Raw genomic sequence first — 22,093 nt, 5'->3', positions numbered from 1 at the left:
CTTTCACACACACAAGAAACATTTACTGAGTGCCTAGCTATGTGCCAGTCCTGGGAAAATAAAAATGAATAACACAAGCCCACACATTAGTGGATCCTGCCTGATTAGTGCTGTAATTGAAGTATACACAGTGCTTCCTCTAAGCCCATAGCTCTGCCGTGGTGTATGCTCTGCACTGATGACCTCTCATTTTCTTTTGCTTTGCCTCTATGAATTCAAAGCCTGTTATCTCTGGACTATAATTATTTTAACCATTACTCTGCACACATAAGATAGATTTCATTCCCTATCTCGTGTCCAGAACAACTGAATGAAGTACTCAAAACATCATGTTTAAGTTAATGTTTATTGAATAGGGAGAAGCAAAAAACTCAGTACAAATTGTCCCTGACTCAACTCTGGCTTTTCAAGTACCACTACCTGCCTTAATCATTTCTTGGTAAATGCAGGAAACACACGGTTACGAGAAGAATGCTAATTCCCCAGCTACTGAGCCCGCCCTGGTGTACTGTGTTTTCCACCTACTTTCAACAAGAAACTCTTATTATTTATAGCTGTTTACAATAAGAAATAAATTTTGAAGCATATATGTAATTGTGTATTAGTATTTGTATGTTCGTGAGACAAAATATATAACATTAAACAAATAGCAAGATTCAAAACAGCCAATCTGCCAGTGAAATCTAATTTATGAATGGATTAACCTATATTCTGACAATGCCTAATGTACAGATATTGAGTAAACAATGCTTTTTCAATGTAAATCAACAATCAGTGTGCTTTGAGAAGCAGAACATTTTTTCCAAGAACAGGTTGGAAAAGCATGGTGGTGGAATAAAAGGTTTATAAAATACAACGATGAACATGCAATGAATGTACTGCTGGGAAGTGAATATTGTTAAGTGTCAAGTGACATGTAAAATTTGGTAACATTTCATCTTTAGCCATTTGTTACATTGCTATGCGACAGGACAATGCTACTGGTGTTAAAGATGACTGAATCTAGCAGGGAAAATCCTCTGCTCTTCATGTGCACTGAGACTCTGAAACCAGTAATATATTTGTGGTAAGGTGAAACAACTGCACACGTAAAATTACTGACTGTGAAGTGAAATATGCTGTATAAAACGAGATTGTAAGGTGAAAGGAAACAAGAGTGGTTTTGCTCTTATTTCACAGGAATGATGGAAACTGGTGAAATCATCCAAAGTGTTAATCAATACTGGTGGTGCCTGTCATGTTTAAAACAAGTTTTTGCAAAATGTGCTTAAAGCAATTCATTCTTTTATCTGGCACTTCATATTAACAAAGTACAGTAAAATTTACTAAAATTTTCTTTGATTCTTTTTACTCATTTTTATTTACAAGTATTCTTTATTATTATAATACGAGGAATATTAACCAGCAAATTAACAAAAACTCTGAATCAAATTATTTTCTACTTGTTTTGTGTATCTGGAGCCTCAATAGTTGAATACAAAGAAGTGTTCGCAAATTATGTTAATGATTCGGAAGGCAGGTGGCATTTATCTTCACCTTCTTGAGTTTGACATAAATGCACTCCTCTATTAAAAGTGCTGGTAAGGGGGGCTTCCCTGGTGGCGCAGTGGTTGAGAGTCTGCCTGCCAATGCAGGGGACACGGGTTCGAGCCCTGGTCTGGGAAGATCCCACATGCCGCGGAGCAACTAGGCCCGTGAGCCACAACTACTGAGCCTGCACACCTGGAGCCTGTGCTCCGCAACAAGAGAGGCCGCGACAGTGAGAGGCCCGCACACCGCGATGAAGAGTGGCCCCCACTTGCCGCAACTAGAGAAAGCCCTTGCACAGAAACGAAGACCCAACACAGCCAAAAAAAAAAAAAAAAAAGTGCTGGTAAGGAATGGGTCCTCAGCTTTTCTAATGGAGTAACAATGTTATATTCTGATTTCACATAATTATTAAGCTCCTGGGAACGTTATGGAAAGCCACAGAGTATCTGAATCTTTCACATCCAGTGACAAGATAATGTGTGGCTTTGGAAGAATTAGGATCAAAAAGGGTGTCAAGAATGATAAACCCAAATTCTTTATCGGGTTATATTCCAATCACATTCTTTCTTGCACGGGTTTATCATGCGAACCATACAGCCTTGCTACTCAAACCATGATCCATGGACCAGCAACATCAATGTCACCTGGGAGCCTGAACCTCGACCCCAGACCTACTGAATCAGAATCTGAATTTTTAACAGATTCTCAGGTGATCCTATGCACCTTAAAGGGTGACAAGTAGTGACCCAGAGCTTCTGAGTCACAGGCCTCAAGGGCTGATAGGTCATTTTCCTTATCCTTCAATTATAACTTCCATAAAAAAGGCAAACAGACATGGGCTTTAGTAATTAGGTTGACACTACTTCCCTATAAAGTAAAACCACTGGCACTTTAGTTGTCAATACATACGAATACAAATACAGAACTTAAAACACTTCACAAGATTATGCTTGTGGAACTGAAAATTTCAGAATACCACCACATACAAAATAAAATGTAAGCCAGACCTATTGTACCCTAAAGAATTAGGTAATGGGTACCTGTGAGGCAGTTTCTATGACCGATTTCGAGAAAAATGTAGTTCACTGGCTACTAAATTATTCACCGCAAAGGCAGAGGCAAGGAGCCAGCCTGACCCTGAGAGGCCACGCACGTGCCACGCACGCTGGTTCTTACCTGTTTGTACTCAGATTCTCTTCCAACCAATACCTGCAGAATGTAGTTGACAGGGTCGCCTTTCATGGGTGGTACCGTCTCCCATAAAATTTCACATGAATTTCCTTCTAACTGTGTTACTCGAGGTGCTGAAATACAAATCCACACATCCAAGCTCAAAATTCAAAGTATCATACGAATAGTCAATATTTTAGTACTATTAGTGAGAACCCAGAGAGAGAGAGAGAATGTTTGTGCCCAACCTGAGAGGGGAGTTTATTTGCCCAGCCTCCTAGAAAACTAGCAGGGTACCCTTTACACAGAGAAGACATTCCGCGCCTAGCAAGCCGTTGGCGAAGAACCCTTTGCTCACTATCCTATTAATAACTGTTTGGCCTGGGTTGCATTTTTGTTATTTTTTTGATGGCTAATGAGCACCTTCTATGATTAAGCCCTGTGTTAGGTTCTTTGGGGGATGCAAAAATAGGTACCATAAATACTGCTTTCAAGGAAATGAAGATCTAGTTGAGGAAGGGGAGAGAAAGGTATGAAACAAGTACAAACAAACATAAATGTAAGGCAGATTAAAACGAGAGGTACAAACAAAATGTTGGGGAGTTCCAGGGGAAGGAAGTCACATCCGTGTGAGAGTCTAAGAAAGGTTTGAGGAGCAGGTGGCATTTGAGGTAAGCCTTTAAAAGTTATCTTACATTTATATTTTTTAGTTTATTTTTTACCTACTGGACTCATCATTCCAGATTAAAGTGAAATTATGTTAGTTTGCAGCAAAGCACTTACATGTTGTAGAATTTTAAAATATTTTCTTACAGCTTATACTGTATCTCTACAGCTTAATTCAGCATCTGATATTTTTCCATTTTGTAACTAGCATGTGTAACTGCTCTTGCTGAATGCCCTTATTTTTATTTTCTAATTACATGAATTCTTTAGAGGCAGTTGTTTCTACTTTCAATTCTGTACAATGCTGTTTCAGAAAAATAAAAGCTGTCTTAAAAAAAAAAGTTTGTCTTAGTTGGCCAAAACTGCAATTTATGGAAAACTAAATAATCTCATCAGACTAAACAGTCCTCCGGCTAAGACAATCTCCTGAACCTAAGCGTGAGCGGAGAAGACCTGACGTGTGGCAGTGGAGGACACTGTCCTCCGGAAGAAAATGTACCACGACCTGCATGGGCTATCAGGTTGGTGGTGTGTTTTCCACAAAATGCATCTCCCCCAATAATCATTTCCAGAGGCAAAGGTAGTGCTGGGAAGACCCCTGAAGTTATTTAGCTAATTGGTAAACGTGGCAAACCTTCCTGTTACAACAACAAACCTATCAGCCACAGTGTGCTCAGGAATCTCCTCTGTTAGAGCCGAAAGGCGAAGCTTCACCAAAGGGCCAGGGCATTTACCGCCCAAGTGACCCAGCAAGTGTACATCCATTTATACCAGTTATCTTCGTCACATGAAGAAGCCAGAGAGCTTCTGGACCGCTGAGGGGTAGGGGAGCAGGGGGAAGGTATTTACCATAAAGCGCCCTGAAAGGAACTATGGGAAACCTTCACAGAATGGAACCAGACCGTGGTCAGACCCTGACCCAGGCCCTGGAGGCCCCGCACCCTCCTGTAACACACTCCATGCCCTGGTGTAGCTGATACAGCGCCTCTGTGCGGAAGCAGTGGGTCAAATGGCCTTTCTCCTGGGGCCAGACACAGACAGAACCTTCTTAACAAATTGTGCTCACTGCCTAGCCACCCAAATAATACAGCCAACCCTCACTTTACCCCATGTAAAACCTGGTTCAGGTGGGCTGCTTATCTGTCAGCCTCAGTCATTTCGGGCAGCAGCTGGAGAAAGCAAAGACAGACAGCAGGGACCTTCACAAGAATCACACTACTCTGGGGAGGGGAGGGCGCAGGCTCAGGAGTCCATGAGGGGCTGGGACTGGGCCCAGCGCTAGGTGGGAAGGGCTGAGCCAGCTTTGCCCTGTTGCTGTCTGCCCGGCTTGGCCAGTCGGCTGTGCAGTGGCTGAAAATGGGAGATGAGGGCTCAGCAGAGCCGGTGGAGGGAGAGCCCTGGGGGAGTGGCTTTCGCTCGCTCCCTGATCCCATGAAGGGGGCAGAGGGTAAACCAGTCATTCACAAACCTCAAGACAAATACTCCAGGAGGTGAGAACAGGCCACTGCTACAGCTTTGCAGTGAGAGCTGCGGGCTGGAGGAAAGGCTGTGGGTGCTGCCTCCACCAGCCTCTCATCTACTGACGCACCACAGTCATCCAAAGACGCGTGCGGACCGCTGAAGAGAGACACTCAGGCCTCTCCTGGTAAACTGCCATGAGCGCTGCATCACCGGGAATTCACCCTCGTTCCCAACCCCACATCTGTCACTCAGCTCGGCTTCTTTTCTTTGTCCACCTATCCCCCGTGGGGAAGAGGCTGTCTCACCATTAAATTATTTGTGATAATAATTTACACATACTTGAGAAAAGGCATGACCGGTAAGCCCTCTCCCTTAAGGCCTCTCATTTCCCCTAGAGAACCCATTTCTCAACCTTCTCTTTCAGAAAGTTCTTTTGATTCTATCTTGCTGATATGAGAAATATTAGGAGAGCATCTTCAAGGTCAGAATCGAGCCTCCTCCTCTTAAATCCCAACATTTCCTCACTCTCACAGAAGAGCATGAGTGAATACACGGTCCACAAACCTTTGATGCTGGGGGGGACACTCTTGGTTGTGCTGAAGGTGTAGGTTTCCGAGAAAGGCCCTTCCCCAGCCTCGCTGGCTGCCTGGATTCTGAAGGAGTAGCATGTGAATTCTGTCAGCCTCTGGACCTTATAGGTGTGGCTGGGTCCTCTGTAGATTGAAATAAACCTAGAGAAAGGAGCAGAATCCATTAGCCACCTGAACTTTCATTAGTCACAAGAAATTATGATACAAATGTGGACCAGATTAGACCAGCTTGGTAAATGCTTTTCATACCATCTGAATTAGTAATCAACCAGTTGCTATGTTACTGTTAAGTTTTATGTCTAATATATGCTTACATAAAAGAAAAACACAAATTTAAGAACATATAAAGCTTAGAATGAGATTCCTTTAATTATGTTATAGATTCTAGAGACATCAGTTGTTCATGCTTTTGTTTACTGATAAAGAAATCTCAAATTTTTCATAATGGTAGTATCTATATAATCTGATATGTTACCTTACCTTCTACTATGTACTAGGCAATGAAGTTAATGTTAATTGGGCACCGGAGAAATACAATGTCCTCTTTACCAGAATTTTCTAAATAACTGAGGTTTAGCTAGAAAATTCTTTAAATTTTAACCTTTATCTTTCCAAGAGCTTTCAAAGCTCCTTTCTCAAACTAGTAAGATGACATTTACGATTATAGATCTTTGAGAAAATATGTAAAAAGAAAAAATATATTTTGCTCAGAATCATCCATCAGGTTAATCAAGATAACAGAAAAACAGCACACGTGGGCTGGACAGCTTAGACTGGCAGCTTCTGGATCCTTCTCCCTCCCATCAGGACTATTTTGTACTTCTCTGCTAAATAATATTTCCATGAGACACAGGCATAAGAGGCATGAGGATAAAAAAAACAGGCCTTACATTTTGAGTGTTTCCCCTGAGGTCTTGGAAAATTAATATTTTCACAGTGAAACGGGATTACTTAGAACTGCAATATAATGTTACCGTTTGTCTTTTTATAGTTAACTTTAAAATTCTGGAAATAATGTAACTTCCCATAAGTTATCCAGGATCTTTAGTCGATTCAGAATCTGAATCTGCTGGCCCGGGGACACTTTGAGAACTTCTATATGAGTTAATCCAACCACACTGCCTTGTTCCTACACAGGCCAACTGTTTCTCCCAGTTTCCGGTGCTTCGTCCCAGCATCTGAGGACAATCCGCTGTCTTCAAATACTGCTCGAAGTCAGGCAGTGAGAGAATCACACACAATTCAAAATGTCTCTTAGGCTGATTTGGCCTAAGGGTAAGCAGAATTTATGCACTCACTTAGCAAACATTTTTTGAACATCTGCTGTGTGCTAGACTCTGCGTATTCAGAGATGAATTAGACCTAACCTGTGGGTTAGTTGGTCCTGTGTGTGGGCAGGGTTTTCTGAAGGAGAGCAGCAGCTTTTCCATGTGCTAGAGAACATTCCCTCCAGATGGATGGATGGATACAGAGATTAAACAGCTTTTTTACAAAACCTGTCAGAGTCAATACTTATCTTACAGTACCCATGCATTAATCAGCCTTTGCGGGTGAGTTCCTGAGCCCCAGTCATTTCACCTATTTAATGTTCCTCTGCTTTGCTGTGTAAGGAAGCACCTTTTACTGAAGAATGAACATTTTTAATTTCAGGAAAAGACAGAGTCCAGGCTGAAACCCAAATACCATGGTAACCTACTTAGCACTGCTGACACATTACCGCCTTAATGAAGATACCCCTTGCTAATGCCAGAGGCTATTTATTAACTCAGCCTCACCCGGGCTAGGATCTCTAACCAGAGTAACTGCCCTTACTTATACCACAAAATGGAAGTCGTGGTTTAAGAAGTAAAAGTGTTACATCTTCATTACAAACTTGCAGTAAAGCCGGGTTTTTAAAGGAGTTTGGAGAGGAATACTAGCAATAGTACTGCTTCCTTGTCCGTGCCCTGCTCTGAGAAGAGCATTTCCTTTTGAAATAAGTTCACTATATCCATGTAGGCAGCAGCACTCACATTCACAAAGAAATTTACTGAAGCAGATTCAGTATTCCAATTTTGTAGTATAATCTAAACTGAGCAAATGGCATATTTTCAAATATTTCAATTTTCAAGTTCATCAAAACCTGCTGTTTTTGGAATAGCTATTTTGTTCCTTTTTCTTGTTTTCCTCTTGTACCACAGCATTTTATTAATCGTTTAAAATTGCATTCCTATTTAGAAAAAGCACTGTGGAACAGGTGATTGAAAAACTTTACAATGTTGCCATTAGAGCATTTGTTTGCCTGGAGGGACAGTGCAATAAAGCTAGTGACAGAGCCCACCCCAGGTTTAAATGGGTTCATACAAGTGCTTAGAATAGTCTTGACGTGTAATAATCACTCAATATGTGTTAGTTATAATCATTTCATAAGGCTGAGAAGACAGCTAACACTGAGGTCATTTTCTTTCCTCCCGGGTGGAGGGCCAGCCGCGGGGTGAGAGGTCGCCCTGCACACACTGGCTGTTTACCCTCTCCCACCGGACCTGTCAGTGCAGTGCAGGCAAGAGCCCCTCCCTCGCAGGACTGGTGGGATTCAGTGTGAAAGCTCATGTAAAAGCCCCAGTTCCTACACAGAGTAGGCCTCAAATACGTATCTGTTGATCCTAAGCTTCTTTCTGTACATGCTGACAGTGACTTCTCTTTCAAACAATAAAGACCAACCAAAACGAAATAAAAGCACACAAGCCAACACAAAAAATATAATCCCTCTTTCACCCCAATTCTGTAATTATTTTCCACCACTCCAAGAGGCAGGAGAAGAAAGAACCTTCTTTCTTCAGTGCCAGTGATTTACAGCCAGTTGCGTGATGGCCTCTCTGGGAGGCTCCACAGGTTAACACCCTGTGGCTAGAACCACTCGGGGAGGGATTAAAAATATTCATCAAATATTTGTTTTAAAAAGACCAACTTAATTTTAAAATTCATTAATAATAAGCCAGACGCCTTTGGTGATAGAATTAAACATGCTACACGCCCCAAGACACAATGATTGAAGACTCCACGTTTTAAAACCACCAAGGACTCAGAGCTTGGAGCAAGGCTTTGCCATGAAGAGGAGGAGAACAGTGGCCATCCAGCCGTCCCGACGGCTCTTCCCCCCCCTTACGTCATTCCCTCGACTGCTCAGTCCCACGGGGGGGGGGCCCAGGTGACAAGGGACGCACTACGTGGGGAGTCTGCGCTCCCCTGGGCCACCCCTTGTCTACGCTGCCTGGTAAACACTGGGCCACCCTTCACTTCTCCCCCTGCCTCCTCCACACTGTTGGTGTCAAGGGGTGGGGCATGGGGACTTGGACCCAGGAAGACGGGCCATGAATCTCAGCTCCGCCCGTGAGGCTGCCAAATCGCTCGCCCCTGCTAATCATTTCTCCATCTGCAAAACAGGGACAGTATCCACTTCATAGATCGTTTTGATGAGCCAAATGCAGAAATGCAGGGAAAAAGCTTAGCACTGAGCCCGACACGTAGTTAAGAGTTCAATACAGGGTACCCATGGCTCCAGACCCTGCACCATGAGCTCCACCAACCATCCTGATCAGGCTCAGGTGCCCTGAGGATCACTGTGGCTCTCAGCTCCCACCGCGCAGGCCTTTCTCCAGGCTGCTGGGGCCACAACCAGTTCACGCTCCAGCAGGAAGAGGTCCATCTGAATTCGTCCTGCCACATCTGTTATGGCCCGTGCTAGACATATAGTTCTCCCCCAAATAAGTTAATCTGATCTGGTGACCAAGGAGTGTACATGAAATGCTCACTGTTATTTTTATTACATGAATGCTCCTATGCTATAGAAACATAATGAAATTATATCAATATACAGGTATGGTTCCTAGAATGTAGTTCATGCTCAATAAAGTCGCTGAGTAATTTTAGTATCAGTTCAGGCTGAGGCATGGGTAGCCACAGGGACCCTCTGTGGTATCACAGCCCCTTACAGGTCTCCCTGGAGCCCTGGGCCCACACCGGCAGTGCCTCTGAGAGGCCTTGTACTCCATCCTTGACCCCTGCTGCCCATAGCCACGTACATCTGGAGGCATCAGCCCCATGACCTAGCGCTCTTGTGAAGGCCAAGTGAGAGGACAGGTGTGGAAACACCTTGGGGCTCCACTATGGTGCTGCCCCACTGGTGCAGGGGCTGAAGGTACAGCGGGTAATAACAATCATTGCAGACAGCAGACTTGAGTTTGAGTTCAGCTTCAACAGCCTGGTGGTCTTCACCTCTATAGCCAAGTAAGCTGTTTCCTCCTGTGTGAAATGGGCACGGTAACAGTGCTGATGCCCTCAGAGAGCTGTTGTGAGGATTAAATGGGATAATGCAGAGAGAACCCATTACAAAATGCCTAGCACTTGTGAGTGCCAGATAAGTATTAGTGGTTATTGTTTATAATAACAAAGCACCAAGGTTCATGAATGATTTACCTCGTTTCTCAACGCTGGAGAAACCTGAGGATGTCCCCGGACGGCATCCCTCTCACTTACATTCCCTTGGACTTTCCGGAGCTGGAGGGAAAGCTGTGCATGTGAATACCATCACCCTGTCCTGGAAAACCCAGGTGGAGAGCCGCTGTGGAAAACAGATGAAGATGGAGCAGCAGGGGCTATAGAAATGCTGGCCATTAATGGGAATTTGGGCCTTTTTACTTAGGGAGAGGAAAAACGGAGAGAAATGCTCTCATGTACTAAAACAAATGTTTACTTGCAAGGGGAAGCATAAACAAGGCGGAACGTTCGGTGGGTCACTGAAAGTTTACGGTCTAAATGAATTCTTTATGGCTCTGCCCCCAACTGGCTTTAGCTTTGACTATAATGTCTTCTTGAAACTGAACACTTTGAAGGTAACAAAAACACGTGGGCTTTAATTTGGTAATTTGGGAGTGGTTTAAAAAAATATTTTACATATCTATGAATACAAAATGAATATGCTTATTCTGCTGCTTGCCTGTCAGAGTACTCCATGGTGGGTACAAAGAGGTACAAAGACCTTGACCACAATGCACAGTCTGTTACCTTCATGATGAGCAAGTCGATAACTCTCCAGGCTGTTTCTGGACACTTGGGATAATAACTGTCTTATTCACCTGGCAGGAATTTTTCTGAGATCCAAATGAAAGGACCAAGTAAATTCTATGATTTGTCATTAAATATACACTAGGAAGGCAAAACAACAGATTTTTGACATTTTCAAGAAATTCTTTTACCCTCAGTATTTTAGGCTTTAATATTGTGAAAGATGACTTTTTTGCACTGAAGTGCAACTGAAGGAAGAAATTCAGACATGTTACATCTTTAAATGTTTTTTTAAATCATTTTAGGGGAAAATGATGATATACAAAGAATTAATGTTAAAATGTTTCCTTAAAACAGTTTTGTTTCAGAAGAAACATCCAAGAATTCTCTGGATGGAGTATAATAAATTCACAGTAGAAAATAAGAGCTAATGCTGAGGTTTGTACGTTTATTTCCTTGTTGCTATCTACCCACTGCAGGCTAACAGAAGCCCATTAATATTTACTCCTCAAAGTGATCTAACCTGCTGACCTAAAATGGCCTGTGGTCCACAAATGGCTGCAAATGGCACAGTTCAAAACATCACAAATTAACACTCTTAGTAAGCTCAATGTGACTATATTCCTTAACAATGACATGTCATTGCCTTTATTTTGTCTTAGTTTCCCTGGGCTCCATGGATTGTGTGTGTGTGAATTTCCTACATGACTCAAGTGATGTTTGGGAATGGGGGATGTTCAAAACAGGAATGAATAGTATGTGCCCTCACTCCACAAAGAACACTGAGTCCCGCCATGTCTATGCAGAAGCAGATGGCAGCAGATGGTGTCACGTGGGGACACCTGAGGCAAAGGAGGTGCTTTTCCAAAACTGGTTCTGATGCTGCTGAGAGTCCCAGTTTGGAGACTGAATGCTCAAGTGTCAAGAGCGATTTCCAAAAGACCAATGAGAAAAGGAGTTAATTTCCTAACCCCCATGTCCCCAGCTCCACATGGGCCTTTGGCTTGTGAGTAATCAGGCTGCAAGATGCTTCGGTTATGATCCTTTTTATGCTCCTTTTCTAAGAAATAAAATGTCATTATAGCTACTGATGAAAATCTGTACACAGAATAAAATTCCTATTTTTGATTCTTTTTGTCTGCACTGCACTTATTGATATACATCAAAAAAAGAAATTTATTTATATTCAAAGAAAGGATGACTAGACTCTCTAAAGACCACCTGAGAACCTTGAAACTTTCCATTCTTCTACTTGGCTTTCAAATACGTGCAGTGAATCTCATCTTTAGGCATATTCTTCGCAGAGTCTTCCAAATTTCTGTTAGCCTACTTTTATTTTAGTGGCCTTACCTCAATCTTACCTCATTTAGGAAAAATGGAGAGGAAAATGCTATCCATTTCCATTCTGTTACTTATTTATTTTTAAATAGAAGAAAAAACTGTAGTCTGAATTCTACTTCTGGTCTAATTAAGATCTCAGATAGTTCGTTTACCACTCCTCACCTTGGGCTGTCCTTAGAACATTTTAGCCTGAAACTGAATAAGCTAGCGATACTCTTTATTTTGCAGGATGAATCTTTATGCTCCTTTTTAAAAAAATAAAAATGCTTTTTTCCCATCAACCAGGGACTGAAGACAGGTATCACTAGCTTCATTTTGTAAAGGGAGAAACTAAGGCAAAAAGAAGTTAAGGGACATGCCTCTAGTCATCCAGAAACTCAGTAACAGATCTGGGATTACAACGGAGAATTACACCCCTGTCGAGAACCGTAACTGCCTTCTGGTGACTGAAAGCAATATAAAAATGCCATTTATCCAACAAGGGTGGTCATGCGAATTGGGGACTGCTCCAGAGAAGCAAAGGAAGCTAATACCGAGGGTCTTTTGTGGGCCCTGAGGTAGTCGTGTTACATCTATTTCATTTAATTCAGCAGTATGCTCTGAGAAATAAAGCAGGAGTTTGTTCTGTAACAGGCATACATTAAGAAAGTTCACTCCTGTAGTGCTCATATACCCCGCGGCCACTTTTGTTAGTTGCCTGGTGTATAATTTTTTAGGGTTTCTTTATGCAGATTATTTTCCATCCCTCTCTAATAGTAAACAGGCAGTCATACTGTACACAGTACAAAGTCCCTCCAATTTTGCTGGCTAAAGGTAAAAGTGTCACGGGCACAAGGGCTGAGTTAAAAGGAGAGCAAGTGGCAATTATCCATCCTATTAGAGCCCTCTACCCCATCCCCATTTTGCTGGAGCCTTGCTTTAAAATACATTGGCTCTCTGAATAACCTGAACAACAGATTAACCATAAATGTATTCCTGGAACTTAAGTTCCTCTTGCCTCAGTGCTGTGTACAATTATCAGGAACAGGGACCCACAGGGTCAGGACAAGAATCAGCATCAATTCAAATTCTGTTAGGGCAGCACAACATTTCATTTCAATAACACAGACAAATGCATCTTCAAAATCATCATTACACATTATAATCTTAAAATGCATGAGCTGATCTTTATTCTAATCCCTGTATTCGGTTAGCACAGCATTATGAAAATGTTTACTTTTGGGTATATATTTTTCTTGCATACATAGGGACCAAAGACATTTGGATCTATGCTAGATCTGTTAAGAATAATAGACTTATTCACTCTATAGCCAAACTAACATAATTTTTGTTTTTCTGTTGAAATTAAATAAAAACTCTTGTACTGTCTGCTCATTTTTTCACGTTAATTTCTCAGCAAGATAAGCTCCTTATAGACAGGCAACATACTTCACAAGACCTAGCACACTGCGGTAATTTAAAAAAAAATTGACTGAACAATCATAATATAACTGCTACGGATAAACTTAGTCCTGCTTTGAGGTTGCTACGTAAATATGTAGTCAGTGACCTTGGACTGGGAATCTTGTGGGTCAAAATCTTGAATACATGGGAAACAAATGTCCTGATCAAGGGGGAAAACTTTCTACACAGCAATTCCAGGTGATCGGGATGAATTCTAGGTTGACTTACCTTGGGGCAAGGATCTGGGCAAGGTGCCCTTCTGGTATCCCTTTTATTTACATGAAGTAGCTCCAAACTTAAGAAAAAAAAAAAAAATCCAAGCGTAAAAGTACCAGAATAGAAAGGCATTTACATGGAGAAAGACCCAGGGCATGTTTCTGTTCTCTGGAGATTGTATCCTCGGTTTCCGCCCAATCCTGAGTCCTTATCACTGGTCTCCATCCTAAGGCTCTCCAGCATGAAGTTATAAGATTGATTCCCTTTTAAGACTCACCCAACTTGTTACCTTTTCTAATAAGCCTTCTCTGTTCAATTTTAAGCCTAAAGTACATGCCATTCTTCTACCTTTCCTCAACACTCTGTGCACGTGTCAATCTTTAAGCCCTCCACACCAGGTCTCTTCTACCTATCCCGGACCAGACTGTGATCTATTCAAGAACTAAATAATGTAGATAAAGCTCTCAATGCCTGGCACTTTGTAGGTGCTCAGTAAATGGTAGTGTCCTTTAGAAAGTTTGAAAATATATTTATGGCCAAACGGTATACTTAGAAATCTCTGGGCCATTTCAGATATTTTTGATTGTGAGGTATATAAATTAAACATAATAAACCAGCAGATCACAGATGCAAAACCTTAGCGGTTTTGCCCATTAAGTGGTCACTCTTAAGGAAAGTTAGTATCTTTCTTATTTTCTTATTTGTCAAAAGCAGAAATTAAACATGAAGAAAAAAAGAGATAACATTCTCTAATCATTTACAAAAGACATCTTTTTATATAGGATTTAGCTCACAAATAATCTACAAAGATTCACTGCTTTAAGGTGAAAAGGTGGCAAGGATCTCAGAGTTCAGCTTCTAGTTCAACCCCTTTGTATTTCATGGATGCGGAAAACGCAGGAGCAATAGTTTAGCAGCTGAAATCAACTCAACTCTTTAATCTGACAATTACCAAGCATGGAGTTATTCATTTTCATTGTGCTTCTGTTGCAAAGCATGTTTAAAGACTCAGATTTCTTGCATTGGCTGGCTAGGACAGCGACAAGACTCAGACACTGCAGCCCTCCTTCCAAATGCCCACAGTGACTGGTGAGACAAGCGTACATGGCCAAAGAAATATTTTGAGGGCTGACAGCTAAGAAAGTACATTAAAACCACAATCAGACCTAACTCGGATTCTCACCTTGGCCACAGCAGTATCTATAATATTTTTGCCACATCCATAATAGGAACTTATTAGTGCTTAATGAAATCAATACACACGCTAAAGAATGTGTACACTTTTCTCCAAAGCCACAACTAGAAACCACTCTAGCAACCACAAGTTCAATGAAAAAGACAGCTGTCACTTTGGAAGAAAACACTGGACAGGCCAGATCCAAGTCCTAAAGAACCTCCAGGGGACGAGAATTGACAAAGAGCTCGTTAAGAACGAGTATTACAATCTATCCAACTCAAAGTGTTTCTCCCTCATCTTCACTACTCAAGAGCCAAAGTTAAAAGGCTTGGATTCATGGGGCCATTCACTACAAGAGCTCAGTTTCAAGACACTAAGGAAGGTCATCTTCAAACTCAAATTAGGTCAATTTCATCCTTTTAAATCCCAGGAAAATAATTCCACAAATGGAATGAGAATTTATTATGCTCTATATTCCTATTACTTTAATAACTTCTGGGAGCATTGACAAATCTAATTTAGAAAAAGATAAATTTGGACTCTAGCCCATAAAATTAAGAAAAATACTGTTCCTAATGGTAAGTTTTCTTAAAATGCCATTTAAATTTAGGCAAGTCATTTATTTGATTAACAAGCCAGCCCCCTCCCCCCTTTTTTTCTTTTTTTCTTTTTTTTATGAGGAAGGAGCCTGTATTGATTACTAGACTCTGCACTATTTTCTGTCTGGCATATTTAAATATCTCACAAGAGCATTCTTATTTGGACCAGCATTCTTATTTGCTCATGGAGATTTTGTCCTAAGCATCTGTTCAGTTCTCTGTACAAGGCACCTCAGGCGGCTGCCCGGCAGAGGGCAGGACTGCAGCACGTTGGGGATGGCAGGTGTGGTGCAGAGCTGTCATTCTTCCCATATTCTTGGAGGTAATAGTAGAGGCAGCTGCATGGGGAAGTCAGGAGGTGCTGGCTCTGATCCCAATTCTGCCACCAGGTTCAAAAATGTCCCTGGGATTCACTTCTTCTAAACAGTACAACTAGAAGGTATTTTCTAAGGAAGGATCTCCCTGCCAACAATGTAAGCCAAAAGCCCAGGAAAAAAGAGACTCATGTACAAATTTCCCCAAATGCTAGCTTTATATATTTATCATGATTTCGGTTAGTCCATAATTCCTGTTCTTGCCAGTAAGGTCAAGGAGTCTCCAACCAGTAAAATAATGAGTCCGTGAAAAATGCATCCAAAAGCACACAGCACAGTAAGATAAATGGTCTTGTCTGTGAATGAGTATGAATTTAATCTCTAATGAACCTCCCCAAAAGAAGCCTTACCTTCTCTGTCCTTTCTACACTAAGACTCATTTCCAAAAGGACGATCACTTTTTTTCTTCTAAGTCAAACTACTGTGTTTTCCAGGTCCTCCAATGTCAAGTTCAAATGTTATGTTTCAAAAAGCTGTTCCTGATCTTTGCAACCAACCAGTCTCTGCACTTTGTTCCCTATGTCTGCCCCCTTCAAACTCCCAGAGCGCTTTTCTCCAATGGCACTAGTGTTCTATGACTATCTGTAGGTTGATATTATGCTTCTGAAGGGGGAAGCAGGGCCTTGCTTTCATTCTTGAGCTTGGTGTCCCTGAGGGCCCACCTCAAACAGTGCCTTCCACACAGCAGGACTCCACTGAGCTCACATGAATCCGAGTACTCGGGTACAGAGCAGAGGCAGAGGTTGGACGGGGTCTCTGTGCTAATGAGAACCAGGTCCCCATAGAAAAGAGCAGGATACTATGATGCATTAAGGGGAAATAACAGAAGTACTTCCACATACACTGGCTTGTGCCTTGGCGGGTATGCACAGGAAGGGGCAGCATGTCTGCTCCATCAGGCTGTCCTGGTTTTATGGTCAGCTCCTACCTCCTTCAGCCGATTCTCTCATTTGAACTTTTGGTAACAGAACTTTCTGTCATTAACTTTTGCTACGCATCTGAATTATTCCTAAATACAGTTCAGCTGCCCATCTTCTGATCGGCCATTTTCAGAGGAAATAAAGTTAGATTCAATAAATACTATGTGAAAGGCTGTATTTGATTTCTGTAGCGAAGAGTGTTCCTGAGCATGGAGTTTTATAAAGAATCTCCTATTTGCTCTACTTAATTTGATATTATATTGCATTGACCATAGTTACAGAGCACAATCCCCATCTGTACATCACCACAGCTATTTCAGACTGGTAAACATGTTTGTCCGGATGGTTACTGAATATTTAAAGAGGTTAACATCTTTTCCTGAGTCTTATTTCCCTCTGCACTCGTGACTAATATAACACTATTAAACAGCATGGACTTGAATTTGACCATTTTCTTTTTGGATAATTTCTCTCCATTTTCTGGCTTTATGAAAGAAAAAAACACATATATTATCACATGTAGGGAAATCAGCATCACTAGAATGTTAATTTAGAAAATTCCAAATGGAGAATGGAGGGTGCAACTTTGGGTATAAAATGCAGGACCCAAATACCTAGGGAGTCTTTCAACAAGGAGGAAGAGTGCTTCAGAGGACAAATGAACAAGGAAGATTCCATCCCACAACCCAAAGCCATCGAATTTTTGGATGAAGCCTCAGGCCCTCACCTCTTGTTTCTGTCCTCCAGCTGCAGTGTGTACACCGTGCCATCAGCCGTGTGCGTCCTGGCGTTACCGTCTCCCCATTTCAGCTTCAGGCTCTGGGGCCCGGCAGCGGCACATTCGAGCCTAGGAGGCAACGGTGGTAACGGCCGAGTTTTTGCTTTAATGAACTGACTAAATGGTCCAGCTCCAATTTCATTTATGGCCTGAATTCTGATCCTGGTAAAAGGAAAAAAAAAATCACAAAGACTGTTGGTTTAAGAAGCAGTGATTCCTCATTTGAAATAAACATTGTGTGGTGTATTTCTTACTTGCCCCTATAAGCAGTGTCATGGAATAAAGGAAAACAAGTTAAAAATAATTAAAGACAAATAGAGAAATGGGCAGGTCGGAAGACAGATTATCCTCTCCATTCCAAAAAATAGCCCAAAAAAACCACATTAGCAAGATATCCCTTAGTTCTTTAATTGAAAGAAAGAAAGAAAGAAAGAAAGAAAGAAAGAAAGAAAGAAAGAAAGAATGGCAGAAAAGGGAAGACATACTAAAGACTTTCACATTTTGTTCTAGCCACCCTTCAGCTGCCTCAAAGTCAGTTTTGGAAGTGAGCTATAAAGAATAAATGAAATAGCAGAACAAGAAAGTCTCCTTCAAAGTTCAAAACAAAGGATAACAGCTCTTCAACAGCACATTTTCCTCCCCTTTCTCCAGCCTCACCCAACAACCTCTGCTAGTCCTTAACCAGTGCTATGTGTGCAGACACTGCTGTTAACAGAGTGTCATTCAGATGTGCAATTATCTTAACTGGATGTTTACTATGTGCAGTGTTATGGGTAATAAAGACATACTAACACTGCTCTCATGGTCTAGGAACTGAAAATCAAACAGTTAAAATGTATATAGAAAAAATTTCCTATTATCATTCCTATTTTTCTTGTTCCTCTACTTCCTTACTAGTTGACTGAAAAACTTCTCCAAGGTCATCACACAACACATTGATGGCACTGCTCCACCTTCATCCTCAACACTCCTTCCCGCAGTGACTGCATGTTATTGAAGCTTGTTTCCTCCTGGCACTGAGTGGCCTGCAGGCCCCTGCAGAGGCCTTTCTCCCCGGCTTCTTGGACCAAAGGTCTCACAGTAGCTCCCACCCCACCCTCTGCTCTTCCTCTCTTCTTCTGTACAGTATGGACAGTCCTCTCAATACCCTCAGCATTCCACAGCTTCATCCACTTAAGATCTTCCCCAGGTCTGCCTCTCCTCCATCTCTTCATGCCTCATTACTAGGCCTCTAGTCGAAACTTTCATCCAGATCCCTTGCTAGGTACATTGGCATCTTACTGGGCTGAATGTGCAGTGTGGTGTCACTAGTTCTAAAAATTTCAACATTTAAACTTGATTAGAGTTGTAAACAGTCTTTCAAAACACATGATAATAAAAAATACAGTCAAAGAGAAATTCTCAGGAAACAGATCAGTTTAAAATATTCTTATAATTTAGTTTTATGTACTTCTCACTTACAGCAATTATTGCTTATCTCTAAATAGAAAATATCATTTAGGTATTACAATACCTTAATCCATCATATGACCTCAAATTAACCTTAATTCTTCAAATTTAAAATTACATAGTTCAGCAAGTCAATCTAATGACACATCTGTAAGTTGTTAAGAAGAAAAAAACAATAGATTAATTCCAGGTGAGGTGGAGTAAGCGCACTGCACCCTGTCTCTCCCACTGAATGCAGCTATTAAACCTGGACAAAATAAACAGAGCAGCTATGTAAGAAGTCCAAAAAGGAAATAGTAGCTGAAGGATTTGGGGAAGAATTTGAACTATCACCAAACCAGCAGTGAATTTACCATTTTTCCCCTTCATTACTCACTGGATTAGACTCAACGCAGCCTGAAATCCAGGAACAGACATTTGCATGGGCAGAGAGCTGCCTGGCTCAAAAGAAAGCAAAGAGTCTCTGAATGGTCAGAGTGAATGGGGGAAAATTCCCCCATTCCTCTTTTTTTTTTTTTCTTTTCTTTTCTACACTGTCTCATTCTCCAATCCTTAGCCAGCTCCATCATATTAACAGCCTAAAGAAGAAAAACCACATGATCATACTCATTGATACAGAAAAAGCATCTAATGAAATCCAACATATATTCATAATAAAAATTCCCAGCAAATTAGGGATAGAAGGGAAATTTCTCAACCCAAAAGGGGCATCTATAGAAATACCTGCAGCTAACATTACACTTAATGGTGAAAGACTAAATGAAAGATCAGAACAAAGCAAGGATGTCTACTCTTACCACTCCTATTTAACGTCAGGTACCAGTCCCAGCCAGTGGCGGGGGGTGGGGGGGGGGAAGGCACAGAGATAGGAAATAAAGAAATATACTGCAAGACACTGCTGAGACTATTGAAGACCACCTAAATAGAGAGAGATATACTGTGATCATGAATTGGAAGACTCTAGACAGAAAAAATGTCAATTCTTCCAAAATTGGATCTATAGATACAATGCAATTCTAATAAAATTCCAGCAGGATTCTTCTTAGTACATATAGATAAGTTGATTCTAAAAGTTACGTGGCAAGACAAAGGAACTAAAATTGCTAACACAAATCTGAAAAATAAGAATAATGTTGGAAGAATCACACTATCTGATTTAGAACTTACTAAAAAGTTTACTATAAAGTAATCAAGATAGTGTGGTATCAGACAGACACAAAGACCAACAGAACCAACACATATATGGCCAACTGATTTTCAAAAATGTGCAGAATTAATTCAACGAAGAAAGAACAGTCTTCTAAGTGGTATTGGAACAACTGGATATCAAAAGGAAAAATAAATCTCAATCTAAACCTCAGATCTTATTCAAAAGTTAACTCATGGATCACAGATCTAAGTGTAGAATGTAAAATATAAAACTCTTAAGAAGAAAACAGGAGGAAATATTTCTTACCTAGAATTAAAGAATTTTTAGATATGATGTGAAAAGAATGTATCCAGAATGCATCTAAGACCTTTCAAAACTCAGCAGCAAAACAACACAAAACCACCCAACTAATAAAAAAATGGGCAAAAGACTGGAACAAACATTCCACCAAAGAGGATATACACATGGCAAATATGCACACAAAAAGATGTTTAACATCATTAGCCACTAGGAAAATGCAAATTAAAACTACAATGGGGTAATACTATATCCCTATTAAAATGGCCAAAATAAAAAATGCTTATTAATACCATTCTGGCAAGTATAAGGAACAACTGAAACTCCTATTTTGCTGGTGAGAATGCAAAATGGTATAGTTACATTGGAAAACAATTTGCTTACAAAGTTTCTTATAAACTTTAACATACATTTATCATATGACCCAGCAATCACACTTCTTGGACTTTACTCTAGAGGAATTAAAGTTTACGTTCACACAAAAACCTGCACATACACGTTTATACCAGCTCTATTCATAATCACCCAAAACTGGATGAATATCTGCCTCACAGTTTGGAATGTAGCAAACACTTATCGCTGATAAAGTACAGCAAAAGTTCCATTACAAAGAGCCTTACTTTTCCCAGATTCTATTAAACTAGGGCTACATCAGGTCTCTTGTAGATAATGCAATGTCAGTCTCTTAACATAGCATTGAAAGACTACAATAAACTCTTCTTTGCTTCCCAGCATGGGTCTTGTAAAATAGCTGTATGGTATTAAGAGCTTTTCCCCTATGATTTGAAAAGTAAGAAATTTTTCTGCAACTGGAGAGGAAAAATCTTTTTTAAAAGGTGGTCACATTGTGGTAGAAATTACTACCTTTTTTCCCTACTCAGGAAAAGGGAATTAAGCCAGACTTTAAGTCTCAGTCTTTTTTCAATGGTGTACAAATTTCCTCACCTACAAGGTTTATATCAATGTCTTTCCACTGTCCAGACTGCCATTCCTTCCCTTTATTCTGGGCAGAGGTATACCTAGAGCCCAGAGGCCAAGATGCTTCCTTCCATCTGCTTGCCCATATTCCTCCAGAGCCAAGCTCACCTGTATTCAAGGTGATCCTACTGTTTTGCTCCATGCAGCCTCAACGGCTCTTAGCTACATTAATAAGTAAAAGGAAGGGAGGTAATGGGTTGCTTCAGATTGTTGTTCTGCTCAAGACAAAAAATTATAAGAGATCTGAATCATTTATAAGAATTAGAAATAGTTTATAATACACAAGTATCAAGATGCAGAAAGAAATGTAGATTTAATATTTACTTTCTTTTGTAAATTCATTTTCTTCACAAGGCCTCCCCAGTATTTTGATAGGTACTAGGTTCCTAATATCTGTAGCTCTAGGGTTCTCTGACCTTTTAACTGGGAAGTATTTGGTAGGCATATCGAATGTTAGCCATACATACATACACATACACACACACATACACACACCAAGAACAAGAATATCATGATAGCATTTTAACTCTCTTTAGCAGTGAAGCCTTTCTGGCTACTCTGCTCATCACTTTGGTGACCTTGGGGAAAGTATCTAACACCTTTAAGTAACAGTTTCCTCCTCTATGAAATCGGGTAGTAATATCTTCGCTGCATTTACAAATAGGATTACTTAATTAAGATAAGGAATATGGGAAGTACTTTCTATTTTTAATATTTTATACTTTGCCATACAATCAGAAAAGGATTCAAGGTGGCTAAAAGCACTCTGGTGAACTTTAAAGTGCTACTTTATAGAGTTACTATTTTTATGACTTCTTTTAAGACCGTATTCCTCCCTAGAGCAGTGAAGAAAACATGTTGGGCATCTATAGGAGGGGCACTGTACTGGGCACACAAACGTATATCTTCGT

General features: G+C 40.8%; 1 protein-coding gene across 4 annotated transcripts in view; it reads right to left on the bottom strand.

Annotated features, from left to right (window-relative positions):
* The window catches only part of FNDC3B (fibronectin type III domain containing 3B), a 350,839-nt gene that overhangs the window by 10,766 nt on the left and 317,980 nt on the right, over positions 1–22,093 (bottom strand). For all 4 annotated transcript variants that reach the window (XM_082458921.1, XM_082458919.1, XM_082458922.1 and 1 more), the window contains 3 exons: positions 17,258–17,470; positions 5,392–5,558; positions 2,707–2,834 (listed from right to left, as the gene is read on the bottom strand). In XM_082458921.1, the coding sequence (XP_082315047.1) occupies positions 2,707–2,834; positions 5,392–5,558; positions 17,258–17,470 (508 nt within the window). The remainder of the gene's footprint in view (positions 1–2,706; positions 2,835–5,391; positions 5,559–17,257; positions 17,471–22,093) is intronic.

The sequence above is a fragment of the Balaenoptera physalus genome, assembly GCF_965194825.1.
Source record: "Balaenoptera physalus genome assembly, chromosome: 4".
NCBI classification, from domain to species: Eukaryota; Metazoa; Chordata; class Mammalia; order Artiodactyla; family Balaenopteridae; genus Balaenoptera; species Balaenoptera physalus.
The sequence above is the reverse complement of the archived record's forward strand: the minus strand, read 5'-3'. Positions and strand labels throughout refer to the sequence as shown.